The sequence below is a fragment of the Dryobates pubescens genome, chromosome 4 (genome assembly GCF_014839835.1).
Source record: "Dryobates pubescens isolate bDryPub1 chromosome 4, bDryPub1.pri, whole genome shotgun sequence".
Taxonomy (NCBI): domain Eukaryota; kingdom Metazoa; phylum Chordata; class Aves; order Piciformes; family Picidae; genus Dryobates; species Dryobates pubescens.
The window spans coordinates 12,151,667-12,175,663 of NC_071615.1; the positions used below are offsets into that span (position 1 = coordinate 12,151,667).

Genomic DNA, 23,997 nt, shown 5'->3' on the forward strand with positions numbered 1-23,997 from the left:
AAATCTTCATTGGTAGAGTCAGTACAGACAGAGGGTATGACAGAACTCATCCTCCCACAATTTTCTTGTGTATTTATTTCTCTGATACTATAGGATGGAATAAACCAGGTTGGAAGAGACCTTTGAGATCCAGTCCAACCTATCATCCAACACTATCTAATCATCTAAACAATGGCACCAAGCACCCCATCAAGTCTCTTCCTAAACACCTCCAGTAATGGTGACTTCACCACCTCCCTGGGCAGCCCATTCCAATGGCCAATAACTCTTTCTATTGCCACACTGCTGGCTCATGTTCAGTCTACTATCAACCAGTACCCCCAGGTCCCTTTCTGCCTGGCTGCTCTCCAGCCACTCTGACCCCAGCCTGTAGCACTGCATGGGGTTGTTGTGGCCAATGTGTAGAACCCAGCACTTAGATGTGTTAAATTTCATGCCCTTGGACTCTGTTCAGCCTGTCCAGGTCTCTCTGTAGAGCTCTCCTACCCTCTAACAGATCAACACCTGCCCCCAGCTTGGTGTCATCTGCAAACTTACTGATGATGGACTCAATACCCTTGTCCAGATCATTGATAAAGATATTAAAGAGCATGGGGCCCTGCACTGATCCCTGGGGGACACCGCTAGTGACTGGCTGCCAGCTGGATGTGGCACCATTCACCATCTCTCTCTGGGCTCAGCCTCCAGCCAGTTCCTAACCCAGCACAGAGTGCTGCTGTCCAAGCCACGAGCCGACAGCTTGGCCAGGAGTTTGCTGTGGGGGACGGTGTCAAAGGCCTTGCTGAAGTCCAGGTAGACTACATCCACAGCCTTCCCCACATCCACCAGGCAGTCACCTGATCATAGAAGGAGATCAGGTGGGTCAGGCAGGACTTGCCCTTCCTGAATCCATGCTGGCTGGGCCTGATCCCCTGGCCATCGCGTAAGTGCTGTGTGATTGCACTCCAGATGACCTGTTCCATACTCTTGTCTGGCACTGAGGTCAGGCTGACAGGTCTGCAATTCCCTGGCTCATCCAACCGGCCCTTCTTGTGGATGGGCACCACGTTGGCCAGCTTCCACACCACAAAAGGAGGATACAATGCACTACAAGCACATTAGAAAAAAACCAACAACAAAGAAAAACCAAAACAAACTGGCAAAGCACCAGGCAAATAGAGCAACACTTGGCTACAAGTTTGAAACAAAATTGAGTGCCCTGTTTCCTAGACTTATGTCTCAAGATGGAATTAAATACAAACATGAGTACACTGTGGTTTCTCCAGCTGTCTACATGCATTCATTTGTGACCTGAGTATTTCAGTTTTGACAGCTGGTTTTGCATTTAATATTAGTGCATTTAATATTGCATTTAATTATTTAATTAATTATTGCATTTAATATTGAACAGCATTTAACTGTTAAAAACCTCACTGACCACATCAATCTGTAGTTGAATCTAAAAAATGATAAAGCAAATAATTTAAAGTTATAATATAATCCATAAGTACACTCCTATATTATGTCTCTCTGATCTGAAACTTGTTTGAGTTTAAACTAATAACAGCACATAAGCAAGTAGCACAGATTGACTTTTGGTTTCCTTCCAGATGATCTAGAACTGGAGCTTCTCATTTTGCAAGGGGGGGTTAAGTTTCTTTCAAGGAAGTTTAGAAAACAGGTCAGAATTCATCCCCTGTACCATGGACATGGATAGGTTGGGGTGAGAGAGAAGGAACGTGAGCAGCTCCCAGCAGCTCTCTGCAATTGTCCTTTGTTGCTATGGCATCAGATCATTTTAAAAAATGCAAGCTCCTATATGTTAGTTAAAGCAGCACCTAATTTCTAAGCAAAATTATTTATGATCTGTTAACATTGCCTGTTAATTCACACCACCATTCCCTTGTTTTAAATAACCACCATGTATTTTATAGATAGGGACTTTTAGCCACTTAGTAACTTATAATTCTGAAATCAGTTTCATTTTTTGAATTATGTAACTTATTCAGAGAACTGAAATGTTCCATCTATCCAGGAGCTGACAACAGAAACTTTATGGAAGCAGCTGAATGACACAAAGTAATGCAGGGTTTTATTTTATGTCTTGCATGCTAAAATATGACTGCCATAAAAAACAGCTTACATGCTGCATCAAAGGCATTGTTTGTGCAGAGAAAGCTACAGGGAAAAAGCCCACATGGAAGCTTGCATGAGAAATCCTTGATGACCTGTAAAAAAAGTACATCTGAAAAAAAACCTGAAAAGTCTGAAACAGGAGTTTGTATTGGAGGAGTGGCACCAGCCTCAAACTCATTACAGGGGAATAAAAGCTCAAGTTTTTGAACATGGCAGGATTTTAACACCTGTCCCTTTTCCAGCAACTTGGTGCACATTACTGATAAAGGAAAACCTACCAGTTTTGTACTGATTAATCTGAACCAAGTAATACTGACCACAGTAGCCTAAGGTAAACAAAGAGAAACAAATCTATCTATCTGGAGAAGAGGAGACTCAGGGGTGACCTTATTGCTCTCTACAACTACCTGAAGGGGGGTTGTAGTCAGGCAGAGGTTGGCTGGGGGTTGGTCTCTTCTCCCAGGTAACCAGTACCAGAACAAGAGGACACAGTCTCAGGCTGCACCAGGGGAGGTTTTGGCTGGAGGTTAGGAGGAAGTTTTACACAGAGAGAGTGATTGCCCACTGGAATGGGCTGCCCAAGGAGGTGGTGGAGTTGCTGTCGCTGGGGGTATTCAGGGCGAGGCTTGACAGGATGCTTGGTTGCATGGTTTAGTTGATTAGGTGGTGTTGGATGATAGGTTGGACACTATGATCTTGAAGGTCTCTTCCAACCTGGTCTAGTCTAGTCTATTTTATTTTTACAGGAACCACTCAGAAAAAACAGCTAGTCTTTGTTTCAAAAGGCTGTGTTGCCCTTTACAGAGCCCCAGGGATGGTACCTGGTGGCTGAAGGCAGCTGGAGCATCTGCGGCAGGCTAGGTAGGTGTCAGGCAGGCTGACTGGCACAGGCAGCAGGACTGGAACAGGTCCCAGGTAACAAGGAGCTTCATATATAATGCTTGAACAGGGAGAGGTCTGGTAAGCAGACACTGGACAGTCAGAGAGCAAGCACAGCTGATACAATACAGGTTGCCAAGCCAGACCAGGGGCTATTCTAATGTATGCTTCATGGAGTGTTTTACTTCCTGCCTTATAGTCATGCTAGTACAGTAGCTCTCCAGGTTTTAAGTAACATGAATGCTTCCAAGACTGTGCACAGATGTACCAGTTTGAGTGGGTGAGTGATGGTCATGTGAGGCAGAGAGAGAGACACTGATAAGATGAATTTGAAAAGAGAAGTTTAGTACACAGACAGAAGTGGCAGAAGAAAGAAGAAACAGAAGATGCAGGGGTGGAAGTGAAGAAGGGTGGGGGAGAACAGGAAGGAGATAGGAGGTGAAAAGAGAAAGGAACTGAAAATGATGCAGAAGTATATGCTTTACACTCCTGTAGGGGGGAAAAAACCCCCAAAAAATGATAAACTGAAAAAAAAAAAGCAAAGCAAGGACAACAGGAGAGGTCCAGGAACATGGGCTACATAAGTAACATTTACTTAAGATGTTAGTTTTATTAGCTAATCTTAGTTAAAGGCTATTTTGTAATATTTGATAACTTGCCCTATAGTTAAAAAAACCCCACAAGAGTAAGGTTGAATAAATATTTTCTACCTTTGTTTTGTTAAACCAAATTCCATTAGCTTATTACTTAATTAGTATTTACTGACTGGAGTTTAGTATGTGCTCTGTTCCAAAAAGAAAATAAAGAAAAAGAATATATGGGAGCAAATTACTATGTGGATACAGTTGTGCTTCAAGTACTATAAAGCACTATAAATAAGAGCTCAATATAATGAAAAGAGTTGTACTGATGCAACACCACTGGTGCAAATCTGCACCCACACCAACTCTGAAGCCTGTTCTGAACTCAGCCCATCCAGGAACTAAGTCTCAATAGCCCTCACTGGTCTGTTTGCAGAGGAGTTTATGCAAGTCTTTGCAACTAGTTTTGCTTAAAACCCCAGGAACAGACCTGCATGGGTGCTCTTTCAACAGACAGGGGGGCAGCAATGAGAGACAATGCAAAAGCACAGACAGATCCAAAAGTCTTTTGCCTAACAGTTAAATGGTTGATCAATGGACAATGTTCAGATGATTATTAACAAAATTTCTGTACCTAATTCTCTGCCTTCCCAGGTGCTTTCTGCACCCTCAAGCAGAACAGGTACTCTAGCTAAGGAAGCTTAAGCATCACAAAAAAGGGGACCATTTTCTTTTTGACTTTGCACTGAATCCCAAGAAGAGTGCTCAAACCATTCTGTTGCTGTGCTAGGGGAAATGACAAGGTCTGACAGAGGGTTAGTAACAAACAGCACTGGGCACAAGTGGTGGGAGGGGAAGCAGCTGTTTTTGCAGTGATCATGTTGTGATGATCCAGGTCCTAGATGTTACTCCATAAGGTTTCAATGAAATAGCAGGCACAGTGGCTATCATCCCTTCAAACGTAGCAAGCAATTACTATTATGGGAGTGACATCAAAAGCATCCTTCTCATTAGGAGTTTCAATTCCCAAGCCTTTAGATGAGCTAGGTAGGTAAAGCAGCAGCAGATCAGGACTCAATAAACAACTTTTTCTGCCCTCTCCCTTACATCAAAAATTGTGCAGAGCTGAGATCACCCACAAAATGACTCTTCAGCCCTATGAGCACAGAGGTTGTGTGCAACTCCCTGAACTTACCACAGCAACATAAAATGCAAATGCCAGACAAAAGGCAGCAGATTTCTCAGATAGTGGATACACATGTAGTTGTTCATTTTTGAAGGACAAATGTCTGTGGAGCAGCTCTTGCACACTGAGCCACACAAAACTCTTATCCCCAAACTATTTTGTTCCTAGCCCTCCTTGAGAGCTGCACAGTTGATAGCAACAGAAGTCAAACTTCAGAACATCTTGTTATGCCTCAGTTTCAATAGCTTCTCACACTTCTTCTGCTCCCATGCATGCCAAAGTACAGAGAGAGGATCAATACAATGTATTTTTAGTAGCACAGACTGAAAAATGGTGCCAGCTTCTAATTTTATCTAAGGATTAATTCTGTGAAGGGCCAAAGTAGTCAGTTAAGAATTCACAAAGACGACCTCGGCCACGTACTGTGATTACGCATGAAAAAGCACCCCAAGGACCCCGGTGGGATTTAAGCTGAGCCTCACCATTTCTAGAGGACTATAGCTAATAACTCACCATTTCTCCCCTTTTTGCTTTTTCTGAATATGTCCCACCTTTCCTCCCCTCCTCTCCAAAGATCACAAGCTTATGCAAACCACTGCAAGCTGGCCTCTGACAGCCACACAGTGCTGGTGGGATTTCCAGTGTTTCCATGGTGGGATTTTTTACACAGTACATAGGGTGGTTTCAACAGTACCTTGGTTTTCTTCTTCCTCTAAGAGTTATGGCACTGCATGGAACAAATCAGTTACAAAAAGTTAACTCCGGTCCATAGTCTCTCTCTAGACACCAGTGTGTCAGAACAGGATGGCCATGGACACTGTATCATGGGCAGTAATAAACTTAAAGGCTTCATTCTCATGTTTAGTTTGCCAAGGGAATTAATTTCACTACTCTGGAAGATCACAAAACAGCAGAAATAAGTACACGGTTTCCTGCCCCTCAGCTGTCTCTGCCTAGAAGGTGTGCCTGTGACTTTTTCTAAGTAAAACTGGACAAGAAGCCCAATCTTGTTTTTCTAAAGAAGCAATAGGCAGGAAGGAAAATGGAATCTTTTACATGAAGGCAGTACTTATACATTATAAACAACAGGAAAGAAACTTTTTCCTTGCAATTTTTCTGCAGTTTGCCTTTACCTTGTTTTCATTCCTCAGAGTCCTGGAATAGCTTGAAAAACAATAAAGGACTTGCATTAAATCTTAAATAGTTCCTTGATTAATATTAAAACATTATAAACAATTGTGGCTTCAAAACCACCATCATTACTGTATGTCCAAATACAAAGATTTCAAGCTAATGGAATATGACTTCCTTTCAGCTATTTACCTGAGAGACTAAAATAAGACTGCTGAAGGGTCTACTGGAAAACCAAGCCAACCCATTATGAAACGTGCAATTTTATGCTTCAGTGAAAAACAACCAAAACAACACTTCAAAACCTGGATAAAAACACATTTTTTTTTTCAGAGAGAAAAATATAACTCTTGAAAAGAGTAATTATCATAGAGATGAAGTACAGAGAGGCTAAACTACAGAGATGTCAGTAGAAACACTGACATAATGAAAGTTGCTCAAATAAATTAGGCACCGGTGCTATTTTTAAAAGATACACTTTTAAACTTCTTAGATAACTATCAAGGTAGGAAATGCCCCCTCAGATACAGTTTATTTGTACTGAGGGCTACAGAATGCTAAACTTGTCATGTCTTTATGCCCGCCCCCAAATTTAACATGTAAACTCATTACAGAAACCTTACAGCCCAAGACTGTAGGTGTGAAGGGGGGTGGCTTGCATAATGACAAGGTGAAGTCACAGAAAGTTGCTCAAAACCCACATAAAGATTTGCCTATTTTGTATGAGTTGGGGACCATATTGGGAATGGAAGATGCTAGCTGGGAAAGAGTTCTGATCAGTGCTCAAAAATATCAACATGGAAAAGCTCTAGAACAGTAATTATAATGTGCCAAGATCCAACACTCAGGTGAAAGCGAGAAAACATTAGAAATCAATTGTGGTTGCATTTAATGTCAAAAGACAGCTAATGATATGTCATTATGGAGCCTTTTTAAAGTACAAAAATCCTTGAAGGCAGCATGGAAACTATTCAAACACATTATCTCAGAGGCTCAGACCATATGCACAACATCTGCTAACAACTTCTGAAAGACCACAAAGAATCCAGACTACCTAAACATCATAAACAGCATCCACAAGGATCCTAGTAAAACAAGGACAGCATCTTTCAAAAAGCTAAAGCATCCAAATAAAGAAAACAGGAAAGATTTTTACGTACTGGAAGGTGTATAAAAGGTCCAAGAAGTGAAGAACAACTGGATATAAATCGGAAAACTAACAAAGCCCTTCTTAGAGAAGTTATTAGCAGGTAGCCTACTAGACACTAAGGCTAACAGATGTTCCAGACATGCAAGATGCACACAAAGATAAAGGTGAAACAGAAGAATGTCAGTTTCTGTACCCACATTTATTGTGAAGGAACTTGTGAAGATGTAATGCCAGGGATAGACAGTGCATCAGATCTGTCTCAGGTAAAAATATCAGCAGATGTTTCAACAAGTAGACATATAGTAATAAACCATGCATCCACTGAAGAACACAAAAAACAGCTAACCCCTGGGGATTTACCTCACACTTCTCACAATTACAACTGCCTTCACAATGGAGGAGCAGGAAGATGGCCAGCAGCATGTCTACATTTACGTGTCTCCTCAGCAATCTAGTAACTATAGACTGCAAAACTGGAATCTGTACAGGCAAGTTGGTGGAAACTGTAACAAAGACAATAACTACTGCACTTATAGATTCTTCAAAAAGAGTATAGATAGCTCTACATGGACAAGGGAAATCTACTCGACGTTGTCGCCAAGAGGTATCTGAAAGTAGCTTACCAAAGGCCCTTAAGGAAGCCAAATTATCTTGAAAACTTTTAAGTCCTTGCAGGCATAAAAGCTGGTAAGAAAATAAGAAGCAGACAAGACACACAGATCCTACCTGAATCTGTACTGTGATCTACACTCTTCAACACATACAAAACAATCTGTAACAGCAACTGAACAGTGGGGAAGTGAAATCTGCTAAAACTATGCCATTTGGCAGTGCAAGAATGAGGCCTGGTTGAGAAGAACCAGACTTCATCTTGCACTAACGGTGCAATAAAGTAGATGAGCTTAAATGTGGAGAAGTGCAGGATACTGCAGGTTATTAAAACATCACCAGTTTCATAGAAACAACAACAGGTCTAGCAAGTGCCACAAAGAAAGGTCACCCTAACATTCAGTAATGGAAGAAGGCACAGAGAGGAAAGGAATAGAGAACAGAGCAAAGTGAAAAACACGAGAAGCAATTGAATAAACTTTACAAGTTTGCAAAAGATTGGTGAGAGAGGCATGACAGAAGAACATAACGTGATATGTGGAATAGAGAATGTCTGTATGCAATTCTGGTTACCTGCCTCTTCCACATAAGGGTTTTGGAACCATCAGCTAAACCTAGCAAAAGACAGGTTCAAAAGACAACACTTCTGAAACGGTTAAGATGATGGTATTATCACTTGTTTAGTTTGTTGAAGAAAGGCTTCTCTCTATTTTCACAGGAATGCTTTGCATAGCATACCACAGGCATACTTGGGACAAAAACCAAACCCAACCATACAAAATCCCAAACCCAACCTTCAAACCAAAGAGCTCCATGACATTTTGGGAGAAGTGGCAAACACATCATTTACTGAAACAGTCTTGCTTCTTCACTAGTATAGAATAGAATTAACCAGGTTGGAAATGACCTTTGAGATCATTTGAGTCCAACCTATCGCCCAACACTATCTAATCAACTAAACCACGGCACCAAGCACCCCATCCAGTCTCTTCTTAAACACTTTCAGTGATGGTGACTCTACCACCTCCCTGGGCAGCCCATTCCAATGGCCAGCGTCTCTCTGTGAAGAATTTCTTCCTAACAGCCAGCCTAAACCTGCCCTGGTGCAGCTTGATACTGTCTCCTCTTGTTCTGGTGCTGGTTGCCTGGCTACAGCCTCCCTTCCGGTAGTGGTAGACAGCAAAAAGGTCTCCCCTGAGCCTCCTCTTCTCCAGGCTAAGCAACCTCAGCTCCCTCAGCCTCTCCTCATAGGGTTTGTGCTCCAGACCTCTCACCAGCTTTGCCGCCCTTAATAAGGGCTTTGTTGCCCTTAGTATGCTTCTAATGCACAAATTCACAGTTAGGAAAGTGAGAGAATTAATAAAAAGGTACAGCCAAAGCATACATAGCTCTATTTATATAGGGGATTTATGCACTGTTTGCTACTGTGCTTTGATTACATGGATAATTCAGATCACTAACCATGAACTTCTGATGCACATACATCACATATAAGAGTAAGTTACAGGTCTAATTACCACATTATGTGAAAGCAGATTGAAGAAATTACTATTAGAGAATAGGGTGTAGAAGAATAATTTCATAGAAAAGGTAAAAAGAAAAAAATGAAATTAAGCTCTCAGTGGTAACTCTCTCATTTTAGAAAGAAAATGTATGCTAAGCCATAGCAACAGTAGTAAATGTTTTGTGTGGCTACCTGTTTAAGAAGAGTGAAACCTAAAGAGTCAGGAAAACCAAAAAAATACGAACAACTGATTTTCATCTTAAACTGCAATGAACTTTGCCTCAGTTTTATCAGCCCTTGGTTCTGGGTTGAGTTTCTTTCCCCCCCCAGTCATTTGGTTATAAAAGGTTGTGCTGAACTTTAGCCTCTTAAGAAATAGCTAAGTAAATTATTCACACAACCCCATATTGCACTCAAAGACTGGACTATGATAGTCTAAAAATTCCTAAACAAGATTAGAACCAACAAAACATATAAAGAATACCAAACAAGGACACTTCAGGAGAAAGAAACATATCTGGAAAACTGATAACTAAATCACATCTTTTCTTCCTTGTTAAAGAAAACTTCCAAGAAGTACTTTGATAAAGCTTTTGTTCAGGAATTTTTACACTCCCATTGAACATTTCTTTTGTTAGTTTCATCACTATACAGTTGATACAACTAGATGGCTTGTCTGCCATCTGTCCTTTCAAACAAATGCTAGGCATTCTGTTCCAAACCAACCACACCATCTGCAATTAATAGGTTGCCAGAAATGCTGTATGCATATACTTCACATGCTCAGAGTTGGCGATTTTTATTTGGCAACAAGCAAAACCAAATATTTCCAGTGAAATTCAAGAAAATACCACAAAGTTAATGGGACTGAATAGCCTTGCCCACCTCACCAAACCAATGCAAGCTGTAATTTATAAACAAAGGAAGTAAAATACCCTCCATGCATGGCAACAGGAAAACATTACTCAACACAGAGCTTGTTACTCACCTGGAAAACCTAAGCACACTATAAAACCTAAGCACACTATAAAACCTCCCCCCTTGGAAGACTTTCACAAACAGGTGATACACACATACATGATCAACATGTTTCCCTGTGGGCCCAGCCACAAGACAAGAAACAGCAGTCAACAGGTGGCTAACATCTTTGGCTTGGCAGCAGCATCACTACCTTATTCACCTGAGAGGAGGTAAATCTACAAGCAAGTCTCCCACAGAGCCGACTTACACTCAGGCATTAACAGCCAAGAAGGTTAAACAAGCGTCGTTTGCACAGCGTCGAAGCATCAGAGACTCTTAGGCTGAAGAACCTCAAAGAAATTGGGATCTTACCTAGTTGCGTTAGAGTACACCTGCCCTTCATTTGGGTATCATAAGCAATGAGCTACCTATAACCTATTAGGTCAACACTACAGGAACAAGCATATGACAGCATGCTGCCGGCACCAATAGTTTCACAAGCCAAGAAGACGAGATTTAGCAACACTGACAAGCATTTTAAACCGAATGTGGTGTTGGACACTGCTGGCATTCTCACGGGAGCCAGAGCCATCCGCGCTACGGACGGGCGGTGGGCCGGACAGCGGGCCGGACAGCGAGGGCCAACGCTTCAACAAGCCTCTGCTCTGCCGTGAACAAACTCATGGGCCCTCGGGGGAGTCCCGGCACAGCAGAGGCAGCAGACACCACAGCTCCGCATGCAGCCGAGCCGCACGCCGAGGGCGGCCGGCTGCCCCGACAGGCGCCTCCTGTCACGGGCTTCCTGGCGCCGGCGAACAGCTCAGGGATCTGCCCCAGCCCCTCAGAACACCTTCCCTACGCCTCCCCATCGCAGGCACTACGGACTCCTCCCGCTGCCGCCGGGGAAAGCCCTCGGCTTCCTCTCCGTACGCCCCTCCCGCACCACCGGCCCTCCTGCGCGGCGGGGAAGAGAGCCCGCCGGAACCCGCAGCCCTATGCCGAAGTTCCGCTCGGCACGGGCTCCGCGGCGCGTACCTTGGCGGAAAGCGGTCAGAGTCCTGCCCCGGGCCCTCAGAAACACGTTCCCCTCAGCCGCCATGGCTGCCACGCGCCGTGCGGCCGCGGCCGAGAGCCGCCGCTCGGCCCGGGACCGGCGAGGGGGTGGTACCGCCTCCGCCGGGGGCGGTGCCTGGGCGCGGGCGGGTGCACCCGCGGCAGAGGCCCGGCAGGCGCTACGCTGATGGGGTAGAGGGAAATCGGCGAGAGCGAGGCGGTTAGGCAGGGAGGGACAGGCTGCGCTGGGAGAGAGGCGAGGGACGGTCCTGGAACGCGAGGGATGCTGTGCAGTGGTTCCCCGGCGCCGCCATGTTCGGGAGGCGGTGGGGGCCGGTTGTGGCGGGAGCCGGCGCAGTGACATGGCGGGTGCGGGCGGGCTGGCCTTCGGGGAGCGCAGCCTTAGGGAGCGGAACCTGCCCCAGTGATCTGCTAGCTTTTAAATGAATAGTACTAAAAAAGTAATCCACTTTCTTTATTTTCAACTTCTACTTAACCTGTGACCTGAAGGGATGTGCTCCAGGTCAGATTTCCACTTTAGCGTTAACTGCACTCCCAAAGTTAGACGTCACCACCAACTGCCCTTTGAAAAGGAGAGGGGAGAAAAAATCTAAACAGCACAATAACACAGTACCTCTTTGCCCCCACTGCCTGCTCTCCCCGACCCCAGGTACCTCATGACTGGCCCTGCCTTGGCCATGACTGCACATGTGTGGTGGCTTCCGTTCTCAGCACCAGGCTACACAGTCGGGTGATGATTGAAATGCATGGACAACCCTTGCACTGCAATGTTTTCTTAATCTTTTCTTGAGTCCCTTTTGACCTACGAATACAGTAAGGATAATACAGTTGCAATTTCCCAGTTGAACAGCCAGCACCCCATTCTGCACTGCGTGACATACAGAGTTTAGAGTGCCTCTTTATTGATCGTGTGAAATCAGTAGCAAATTACTAGATAAGGTTCTTGTTATCAACTGAAGTGTATTCCTAAGGCTGGATTATTTTTTGCATCGGTAAAATGGGAGTGTTATTATCCACAAATGAAAACAGTTTCATTTCTGCTTGTAAACTGCTTGATGTTCATTACATGGAAAGCACTAGAGGAATTTCACCCCCCCACACCCCCCTCTTCCCCTGTTTATGAGGCATTTGGTGCATTATGCAAATAAATTTTTAACTCTCAGGTGCAGCCCATCTAAATATCCTAACACCATCATAGGAACAGGTGCTCATGGTCAAATGCTGTAACTGTGTTTGATAATATAAAAGCAATTGGCATCATGATCCTAAGGTATTTTTGACCATTACTGTTTCTTTCCCATTTTCTTCTCATCTGCTTAATAGTGCTGAGCAGTCACATACCAGAATACATGACTGCTTCATGACTTCAGCTCTAAACTCTGGATGAATTTTGCCAGTTAAATACCATCAAGATCAGACCCAAAAGTACAGAGGGAACATTATTGTTTCGGTAAGATAGTACACGGTAGTTTTGTAGCGCAAGGACATAAGCTTGTGATCGGCACACCAAATTAAGTTTGTTTTAACCTGGGTATGTTGCTAAAGGCAACTATCTTTGTTAAGCCAAGTTATGCATGTCTGGAAGACTGAATCAGACCTGGCAGAGATGTAAATTCTAAAATCTTCTAGATGTACCTAAGCCTGTGTAATTTCACAGCTTTTTTTTCCTATGCATGTGTAGGGGGCTATCCTACAAAATTCTGTTGTCAGTACTGTATTTGATCTTTTTGCAGTGTGGGTCACAGATGAGCCTCAGGATGCTCAGCTCTTTCTAGGTGATGAGTATTGTGACTATGCAGGGTCCCTATGTTCCCTTCTCTTCAAATGGAATCTTGTGATACTACATGACCTTGAGTATTGTCTACTGTATAGAGGATCCCAGAAGAAATTTCCAGTTTGTAATTTACTGACATTTCCTTCTGGTTTTGCAGCCTGAGTGCAGAAGTGTTTTCATCTGCAGAAATAAAGGAAGATTTACATAAAAACGTGAGAACTGAGCCTGTGGAGTGTGTGTGCAGGAGGGGGATTTCTGCTCTCTCCTGCTTCCTTCACTCTGCCAAATTTGAAGTATGCATTTTTGAAGCCAAGACCATGGACCAAATGCTATACAGCTAAACTCATTTTACTATGACTAAATCGTTTAAAGTTACTAGTGATCTATGTTAGTTTAATTATAGACTTTCATGGAATTACTCCAGATGAAGCCTAGATAAAGCAGCAAAATTCTGTCATAGGACTTGAATTATTATACAAAGTGTCATGAATATACTGACACTGAATAAATAATGTGCAGTACCACGTGTCTGGTCTTATTTATAGAGTATAAATTGGGAATGAATTCGAAAAGTTAGTGTGAGCATACAGAGAGAATTTGCCATTCTGGGATAGCACGCAGTGTGTATTGAAAGTAAGACAGATAAAAACTGAGAAATTGAGGCACTGAAAAGGAAATGCTTATATAAGGTTTTGCTTAGTAATGACTGTGGTTAGAATAGTGCAGATCTGAGGAGTCCAGATCTTCACAGAATCACAGAAACATTCAGGTTTGAAAAGACTCTTGGGATCACCAAGTCCAACCAATAACCCTACTCTACAAGGTTCACCCCTGAACCATATCCCCAGGCACCACACCAAAACAGCCTTTAAACACATCCAGGGCTGGTGATTCAACCACCTCCCTGGGCAGCCCATTCCAATGCCTGACCACTCTTTCGGTGAAAAATCTTTTCCTAATGTCCAGTCTAAACCTACTCAGTCACACCTTGAGGCTGTTCCCTCTTGTTCTATCATTAATTACCTGTGAGAGGAGACCAGCACCAACTTCTCCACAATGTCCTTTCAGGTAGTTGCAGAAAGCGATGAGGTCTCCCCTCAGCCTCTTCTTTTTCACACTAAACAGCCCCAGCTCCTTCAGTTGCTCTTCGTAAGATTTATTCTCCAGGCTCTTCCCCAGTTTCATTGCCCTCCTCTGCACTCGTTCCAGTTACTTCTAAGACTATTCTAGTACGCATTAGATCATGCTGCAAATCTTTATAGTTCTTAACAATTTGGAAGTTCTGACAAATCCAGTAGCAGACACTCTAGTTTTTACTGCATTTTAAAGTATGACTATATGCACTTTCAGAGACCTAGATAAAGTACTAATAAATTGCTCTGATGAGCAAGTCATATAAAGAGCAAAATAGTCAAAGCAGGCCTTGAAGGAGGGGGTCCTTTCTCTGTTCTCAGCAAAGGATAAAAAGACAACAAATTGTGTAAATGGAAGACTACAAAAGGTGAAAAGGACAGAAGAAGGCTGGTCTAGGCATTTGAATTAAAATTACAAAGCATATGCAGATTTGAAACTAAACCATTTTAATCTTGCACATACAATAGAATGACTATCTGCCATCTGGGAATCAGGGAATCCAATGAAAGTTAGAGGTGTAAACAACACACACTGGATTATCAACATCTGTTTTCAGTACATGCTGATATATAGGAGTCCTTGAGGGATAAGTTTGCAGAAATAATAGGAATTAGCAAAAGTTGATGATACAAAAAGAATCACATAGTTGTGTGTTTGGAGACAAAATGGATCTCATACTACCCACTCTGTCACTATCTCCTGTTTCACTGCAGAGAGCAAAAGACTTCAAGAAGACTATGCCAGTATAAAACAATCAAGCAATCTAAAACATTACAGATTATGATAAAACTTAAGGTCTGCTCCTTTGACATCCTGTATGAGCATAAATTAATTAAAACACTAAAGAGCACTGTTTAAAAAAAGTCCTGTTAATACTTGGCCTTGATACCAAATGACTTTCCATTTTCAAAGGGCCATAAAACAATATAAAAAAATATTAAAAATATTTTGCCCAAAACAGCTTTAAAAGACTGGTTGACTGAGACCAATATTTTGTTGCTAGGAAGGGAACAATGATGACTTTGATTATTTCCACAGTTAAGAATCCACAATGTAATTGATTTTTATCTGACTCATTTAGTGTGGGCAGGCTCCATTTGTTCAAGAAACCTGTAATATATTCCTTGAATCACTGTAACTATGAGAGATCTAAAAGTTGATGTAACGAGTTAAACACACTATTTAACTCAATTTGTTTTGCACACTGAATTCGCATTTCTGACACAGATACAGGCTCTATCTATATCTATTGGTGGTTATCGTGTGCTGCCAAATATTTAAGAGTTCTACTTTATTCAGGATGCCTCTGATTTTGGATTTCCCTGACAGGCTGGACAGATGTGCAGAGTCCAATGGTATGTGATTTAACACATCCAAGTGCTGAGTTCTGCACATTGGCCACAGCAACCCCATGCAGTGCTACAGGCTGGGGTCAGAGTGGCTGGAGAGTGGTCAGGCAGAGAGGGTCCTGGGGGTACTGGTCAATGGTAGGCTGAACATGAGCCTGCAGTGTGCCCAGGCAGCCAGGAGGGCCAATGGCATCCTGGCCTGTATCAGGAACAGTGTGGCCAGCAGGAGCAGGGAGGTCATTCTGCCCCTGTACACTGCACTGGTTAGGCCACACCTCGACTACTGTGTCCAGTTCTGGGCCCCTCAGTTTAGGAAGGATGTCGACTTGCTGGAACGTGTCCAGAGGAGGGCAACAAGGTTGGTGAGGGGCTTGGAATACAAGCCCTATGAGGAGAGGCTGAGGGAGCTGGGGTTGCTTAGCCTGGAGAGGAGGAGGCTCAGGGGAGACCTTATTGCTCTCTACAACTACCTTAAGGGAGGTTACGGACAGGCAGAGGTTGGTCTCTTCTCCCAGGCAACCACCACCAGAACAAGAAGACACAGTCTCAAGCTGCGCCAGGGGAGGTTTAGGCTGGAGGTTCGGAAGGAATTCTACACAGAGAGTGATTACCCATTGGAATGGGCTGCCCAGGGAGGTGATGGAGTCACTGTCATTGGAGGTGTTCAGGAGGAGACTTGATAGGGTGCTTGGTGCCATGGGTTAGTTGATTAGGTGGGTTGGATTAGTTGATAGGTTGGACACGATGATCTCAAAGGTCTCTTCCAACCAGGTTCTGTTCTGTTCTATTCTATTCTATTCTATCCCAAGACTTCATTTTCAGGCACACTGAATGCTTGCACCTTTTATTAATTGAGACCTGGGTTGCCAACAAGTTTGGAAGTCATGACCAGTAATGACACCAGTGAATGAGAGAGCTAGATGAGAAGAAATTATTTGATCTAGTGTGTTTTTCTGAGACATTCAGTATGAACTCCCATGGATCTTTGGGTCATGAATTTGTATTACAAGTGCTTGACATAGAAAAAAATGCATAGCAGTCCAGCAGGGATAGAGCTAGGTGAAAAAGTCAAGGTTTTAATTGAAGCACATGCTTCCAAAATTATACAGAAAATGTGAAATTAACTGCCACCACATCCTGAGCTACCCAAGAACTTTCTGATTTAAGTGTTCTCCAGAATTATTCCAGTTGGAATTGGACAGTGTTTGCCCTCTATCTAAAGTTTATGATTACTGCTTCTCATAAAGACCCATCCAGTCATGAATGACAGGGAATTAGGCATTTAAATAGATCTGAAGAAACTAGTCAGTACTTATATATGTGTGTGTGTGGTTTGAGTACTACAGGCTTTAGGTATATATTAGTAGACTTAGTCTAAGGAGAAAATATAGATTTAAGAGCTTTTAATTCACATCTAGATCGTAAATTTGAACTTATTGGACTGTTCCTATTTTTAAATAAACAGATTCTCCAAGTGAAAGCAGCAATCTGGTAGAAGAAAGAGTATTTAGTTTATGCAACTATATGCATGACTCTCAGATTCCTTTCTGTTTCTTTGCTGATAAATGACATTAGGAAAAAAAAACCCAACCACAAAACAAACCCCACAGATGATCATTAAGTACAGTTACTATTTCTGCCAAAAAAAATCAAAACACCAGCAATCCTTCAAGTATTTAACTTAAAAAAAACCCCAAAACAAACACAAAGCAAACCAAAACCCAATCAGATCACTTAGATGTTTTTGCAGCTAGGCATACAACAAGGACATTCATGGTTTACTGTTACACTGGTTCGCTCAAAATGCATTGCCAATGTACCGGGCAAATCCCTTTGTCTTTTAGCTCAAAGCAGCAAATTCTGTTTCAGAATGGAAAACACTATTTTTACATTACAGGTAACATGAAAACTTTTTTTTTTTTTTTAAATAAAATGATACTTCATTCTTTATCCTTTCTTGTATGAAGAGAATTTGCCCTCATTTATATAGGGGAATATTTTTTTTTTTGGTCACCTAAATTTAACAGGCAGTCTCTTTGCAGCTCACTTGCTTAACCAAATACGCATTTGAGAAGCACATGCACATCATTGTTCTGACAGGATGTAACAGACTGGGCAGACTGACTTCAGAGTACTCTGAGAAAAACAACAGAGATTACAGGAAAAGTATGAAAGAAGAATCATTGTCTTACCACTTTGCAAAGTTGTAGCTTCTGCTACAGAGTAAGGCTGGACACCACAGAACTGTCTGCTGCGCAAGTGGAAACTGTACTTACACATCAGCAGACAAGTAAACTCTATTGTTGATTTGGCTACAAGGGTCTCAGACTACCGCTACTCTTTCCTCAAAATATAGCCATACCAATAGATTGCATCAGCAGGAGAGGATCTTATCTGTCTTACAGAATTATTTCTGTCCCCTAAAATCCTCACAGAAAGCTTCTACACATTAGTATTCACTCATGTTGTGTGCCAGGTTTTGCGTGTGAAATAGATCCTAAAATTGACTTTACCATCTGTGATGTCACTAATATAGCAGTCACTGAACTTCCTGAAACAGGATGACTATGAAGGATGCATTTATTTTGCCACAGATTTCTATAAAACAATTTTATTTTTTTTTCCCCAGTAATTAAAGTTGGAGATGAACAAAGAAGGTACTCTGGGAAAACCACAGATTAATTTAAGCATAAATGACCCATTTAAGTTTTTTCATTTTTACTCAAGTAATGACTGAAGAAAATGAGTTCAGAGACTGATGAAGGATGGTAATTACCTGAATAGGTAATTATTGCTATTACAAACCTCTTAGTTTAATTTGTAGGAAATATGATATGAAAATTAAATAGTATTTGTTTTTTTTATGTTTTAGTGTGGACTAGCTGTGTCTGGGACTTTTGTTTCTCAGAACTTCAAGGACCTTTCCTTTTCTATTAATGATAGTATTAGATAACCAGAAGGATCCATTTTTCAACAATATTATCTCAGCAATAAATTACATTTTCCACTACTCTCAGGTTCCTGGTCTAGACCTGTAGGTGTTTTACAGGCCTTGGGTACAAAGAGATAAAGATCAAATCTGGACACGGGTAGAAGCTTACAGAGGCTGATTTATGAGTGAAGACATAACATGCACCACAAAACTCCTACTTTCAAAGTTAATAATAGATGAGGACAAGACTGCATGCCCTGCAAGGCAAAAGCAATCTACCTGTTCTGTACTAGCCCTTCAACTACTCTCCTCGTGCACTGTGTTTGTGATGATTGTTTTCAGATCTCTTCTGTTTGTACTTATTCATAACAACTAAGTCAAGGACAACACTCTGTGTATTCCCAGAGTGGTGTTTTTCCCACACTGGTGTATTCCCATAGGTGTAAACTTTCAAAATTTTCAAGTCTCTGTTACAAATGTAGCAAAGCCCAATGTCCAAACAGAAAAAAAGCAGGATTTAACTGACAATAGAAAAGTGGATTTCCCACTCTTTGAAATTTTCCTGGTTTTAAAACAATGGAGAAATAACAATTTATTTCTGGAAATGTTGATTAGTCTTACTGATATATTCCCAGATTTGCTGAAAGATGATCACAATAAAGACATGTCCCCTGTGCAGCAGGCAAAATAAATTAACTAAAGTTCCCCTTCTCCAGCTGATCTGGAACCACTGAAGATAATTTTGATGTTTGCTGGTTGCTTGCAGGCATATGCAGTAGGAAATGTGTAAAAGCTCTGTATTCTGCACAGCAGTGGGCTAAGAATGAGAAAAATGTGTTCAGCAAATTTACTCCGTGGCAAATGTAGCCAGTGGCCTTGTGAAATGAACTGCTCCACCCAGTTTTGATACAGAATGTAGCTTCATTGTAGCTTTAAAATCAGGCAAAAGTAAGACCCTACTGCTATGAAGCCTATTTATACTTGCTCAACAAGCATGGTGGATTCATTGAGTGCTGTTGTTCAAAAATGGCTCTGAAAATGGGAAAATTACATAATGCCAGTCCACAGAAGTAGAGAGACTGAAGGCTATTTGTCTGTAGGGCCACACTCAACAAGCAGAAATGTAGCAAACCATGTTTAACCATGACATGTTGAGAACACTTGTCTGACAACAAGCAGCCTGGCTACAAACATATGGTCTTGAACTTATGCAATGGTCTTACTTCACAGAAAGCTGCTGGAATGAATGATAAAACAGGACAATCCTAAAAATAGTGAAGTGTGATGAACATGTTTTTTTGCACGCAGTGGGATGGATTCATCAACCATAACAATTTTTTGAATAATTACCCGTGCTGAATTTTTCATAAAAAAGCACAACATTCATACAGTGTAATTATTGCAGTGTGAAACCCATTTGAATTAGAACAAGATAACTTTGTCATTGGTAGGTAAATTCATGGTGCCAGAAAATGCTCTTCTCCCCAGGTTCTAGGAATTATGTGCCTAACATTCTCTTGTAGCACACAGTACAAGCTACTATTAATAATATTTATCTATAGCTGAACGTAAGGTATGGAGGGAGTATTTAAAATGTTTAATTATTCAAATGAAGGAATTCATTTACTGTGCCTTTTTTCAGTTCCACAGTATTTCTAAACATCAGAAGACCTTAGTGTGCTGGGAAAAATGTAAGTGCCTAGGAGGAAATAAAAACTAAAATAAGGGAAAACAAAAACTTTCCTAACAACTGAAGCTATCCACATTGTATATGAAGTCATTTGGAGCTACATGCACAAATCCAAACCATGATATATTCCTGTGGATTTGGGCTCCTGAATGGAAGGAAATTGGATATATGAACTTGCCATTTCTCGTAGAGCATAGGCTGGTGGTGTTTGCATATTAACAGCAGAGCCAAGACTCTTGCAGAGATGGCAGGATTGCTAATTAGTGTTGGTATTTACCACTTAACTTTAATATAAAGAAAATACAAATGTACTTTTACTGTCTTTTAATTAAATCTGTAGCACATGCAAATTCACAGTAAGATGGGTGGTTATCCATGTGTCTCTTCCCTGTAAATCTTTTTTATATTACCATCTTAGCATGAATGGAAATAATCTTTTCAGGGAAAAGGCACATCAGATTCAAGTGCTTAAACTTACAAGCATACCTAGACAGAGATCTTCACCTTCCTTACTGGAACACACTGATTGGAAGACACCTATTCTGTTTGCCTCTCTAGAAATCTTTATACCTAATTTGGCTCAGTGGAAGGTCAGACTAACTGGAAACCAGGTTAATTTACATATTTATTGTCAGGCAAACTATAGCCAAAGTTTAAATATCATTAAAGATAAAAATGTGTCCCCATAAAATAAGTTATTTATGCAAGTCAGCATATTTTAATTCATCTATCAAGAAGGAGGAGGAATCTGTGCAGAGAATCAGCATAAAGACTGTATAATTTTTGTCTGGCCTAGGTCTTCACTTAAGATTTACTTGGGACTGAACTGACTGTTTGTATAAGGCTAAATTTGTTTCCAGGGCAGATTTTGTAAGCTAAACTGTAGTAGGCATCTTCCCACTATGCATTTTAAGGCACTGAGAGATCTGTACATGGTCTGTTCATGTACTTGCCATGCTACAGTACTTGGAAGTCCATCAACTGTAAATAAAGATGGGAAGCTTGTCTAGGAACAGTCTGGGAAGCCCTGACCTAAAGAAGCATCTGTTACCTTGCTGTCAGCCAGAAATAATTATATCATAAACAGACTGATGGTAGGATTTCCAGTCATTCCTTCTGGCTTCCAAAGCCAGAAGAAATCTCTAGTTCTGGTGTTGCACTCTATTTTTGCCATTTGGATCCTAATTGGGCAACCAGGTACCCTTTGTCTTACTAAAAAGATTGATCGATTTTTTTACGAACAATCATCAGAGAATACTGGCTTTTAAGGCTTCTGCCAGGTTTGCTTAATTGGACTCTTCAGATGAAAAAAAGCTAGCATAAGGTTATACTAGTAGTCTCAAAGCTCTGATTTTCACACTTTAGCACTAATTTGCTTCTGGATAAACTTTGGTTAATCAGATTTCTGCAACTCAAGCAAATAGAGTGAAATTCACCCCAGGCAAAAGGAGCCCTGGTCCCATTTAGAATCATTAGAATTTAATCTGCTAATACTCTCCCAGCACTTACTACTTTATCCAGCTTTTGAGGTGTAAGTGTTTTGGAAATATTCAGGTATGTACACAGACAAGGAATTTCAGTAACTAAAATTCATTCAGAATTAATTTCTCAATGAAAAAAATGTGTTATGCTTAAACTCCTAATATATTGAATAACAGATTTATAAACCCTGGAGACTAGCATCTAGTTTGCCCACAAGAGCACTTGTTCCACTTACTCCTGAGAATAGCTGGTTCTGCTTCTGCAGGTGAAAGATTATCACCTTATCCATACCCACTCAGACTTTGACTTGTAACAGTCCTGCCATCAAGGACACCAAATAATATAACATGTAATGACATTCCTGTACAATGCAGCTGTTAAGAATCAGGGCATTTAAAATAGCAATGTTTACTATTTGAAATTTAGAGTTGAGCAAATATCTTGAGAAGGTTGTGTGAACCATTATTTTTCACGCTTTTCCCTTCTTGAAGAAAAGAAAATGACAGTATTTCTGGGCCCTTATATAGCCTAGTCTAGCAAGTATTTATCTTACCTTCTAGATTAAAAAAAAGCCAACAAACAACCACCACCAAACAAACTGAAAACAAACCCAAACCCCTCATCCTTGTACAAATTCTGTGTACATAAAAAAGGTACAAGGTAGAAATTAACTTAGAGAACTTTCTGTTTGAGCTTTTGAACAATGACAAACATAATAAAATCACTCTGGGTAAAACTCACTTGAGACAACTGAGCAGGTAGATAGGTATATGAAATATGTTTTTGCCAAGAAGGAGAACACACATTTATTTATCAACAAGGATTTTAGAGGAGGAATAACAACACCTGCATCTGGGTCGGGGCAATCCCAAGCACCGATACAGACTGGGCAGGGACTGGCTTGAGAGCAGCTCTGAACCTGGGGGTGCTGGTGGATGAGAAGCTCAACATGAGCCACCAGTGTGCACTTGCAGCCCAGAAAGCCAATCACATCCTGGGCTGCATCAAGAGAAGCATAGTCAGCAGGTCAAGGGAGGTGATTCTCCCCCTCTACTCTGCTCTGGTGAGACCCCACCTAGAGTGCTGTGTCCAGTTCTGGAGCATTGTGTCCAGTTCCGAAGCCCCTATTACAGGAAGGATCTGGACATGCTGGAAGGTGTCCAGAAAAGGGCCACAAGGATGATCAGAGGGCTGGAGCACCTCTCCTGTGAGGACAGACTGAGGGAGTTGGGGCTATTCAGTCTGGAGAAGAAAAGGCTCCAAGGCGGCCTAATTGTGGCTTTCCAGTATCTTAAGGGGGCCCACAAGAAATCTGGGGAAGGACTTTTTAGGGTGTCAGGGAGTGATAGGACTAGGGGGAATGAAAAAAAAAAAATAGAAATGGGTAGATTCAGATTGGATGTTAGGAAGAAGTTCTTCACTATGAGTGTGGTGAGACACTGGAACAGGTTGCCTGGGGAGGTGGTGGAAGCCCCATCCCTGGAGGTTTTTAAGGCCAGAATGGATGTGGCTCTGAGCAACCTGATCTAGTGTGAGGGGTCCATGCCCATGGCAGGAGGGTTGGAGCTAGGTGATCCTTGAGGTCCCTTCCAACCCTAACAATTCTATGATTCCATAACATATCATATGGGTGTCATTTCTGAAAATCTAATGCACCCCTCTCATACAGTCCAGAGTATGTAAAAGTTAAGAGAGTATTTTGCAGTTTCTGCAAGTAGATTTGTAAAGATCAACAAGACTCAACAGCTTTTTAGGACAAAATCATAAACTTGTTGTGGTGAGTACCATGATGTGTGGGGGAGGAGGGAGAAGTGCCAGCTGGATCCATCATCTATCCTGGCAATTAGACTGTGTTCATCACCATGGTATCAGAACACCTTTACAAGCTCCAAGGGTAATTGCAGTGAAGGATCTCTGGTTTCTTCTCATGTCCTAGGAGGGATGACTTTGTTATTCTTATTACTATAATTGTGGAACAGGTAGGTGAAAAGAAGGGATTTTACATTTTAATCTTAGTAAGATGAGATTTGTCATTGTTCCACTATCATCAGGGAATGAGCTCCACAGCTGTATGCCAGCTGCCAAGAAAACGTTATCTGTTCATAGTATAGAGATGACTATTCTCTTGTCCCAGAGGAATGCAGCTGTAGTGAAAGGTCATGAAGTCAGCAAGAACTAGCTTTCATCCTCTTACACTGTCAGGGCACAGAAAAGTTGCTTAGGATGGATATAGGCAGGAAGACTGAATGCACTGCTGATTTTATTGGCTTTCATGGTAGTGTGGGCAGTTTCCCTCAGCATATGTGCTGGAGAGTTGTCCTTGTCACTCTGCCAGCAGGCTGTGCCTCCTCTGGGCTTCGACGTACTGATGGACATAGAGACCACAGCTCTGTCTGAGTGAGTTTTGAGCAAAATATATAGTTATCTGCACTGGAGCTTAAAGGTGC

General features: G+C 41.7%; 1 protein-coding gene across 3 annotated transcripts in view; it reads right to left on the bottom strand.

The window, feature by feature from the left end:
* CPPED1 (calcineurin like phosphoesterase domain containing 1) overlaps positions 1 to 23,997 on the bottom strand; it is a 65,645-nt gene that overhangs the window by 36,208 nt on the left and 5,440 nt on the right. The window contains exon 1 of one of the 3 annotated variants that reach the window (XM_054180594.1): positions 11,151 to 11,225. The exons of 1 other annotated variant lie outside the window; for it this stretch is intronic. In XM_054180594.1, the coding sequence (XP_054036569.1) occupies positions 11,151 to 11,214 (64 nt within the window). In that variant the 5' untranslated portion in view covers positions 11,215 to 11,225. Of the gene's footprint in view, positions 1 to 10,487; positions 10,684 to 11,150; positions 11,226 to 23,997 lie in introns of those variants that run through there. One more of the 3 variants, XM_054180595.1, reaches the window with a different exon arrangement.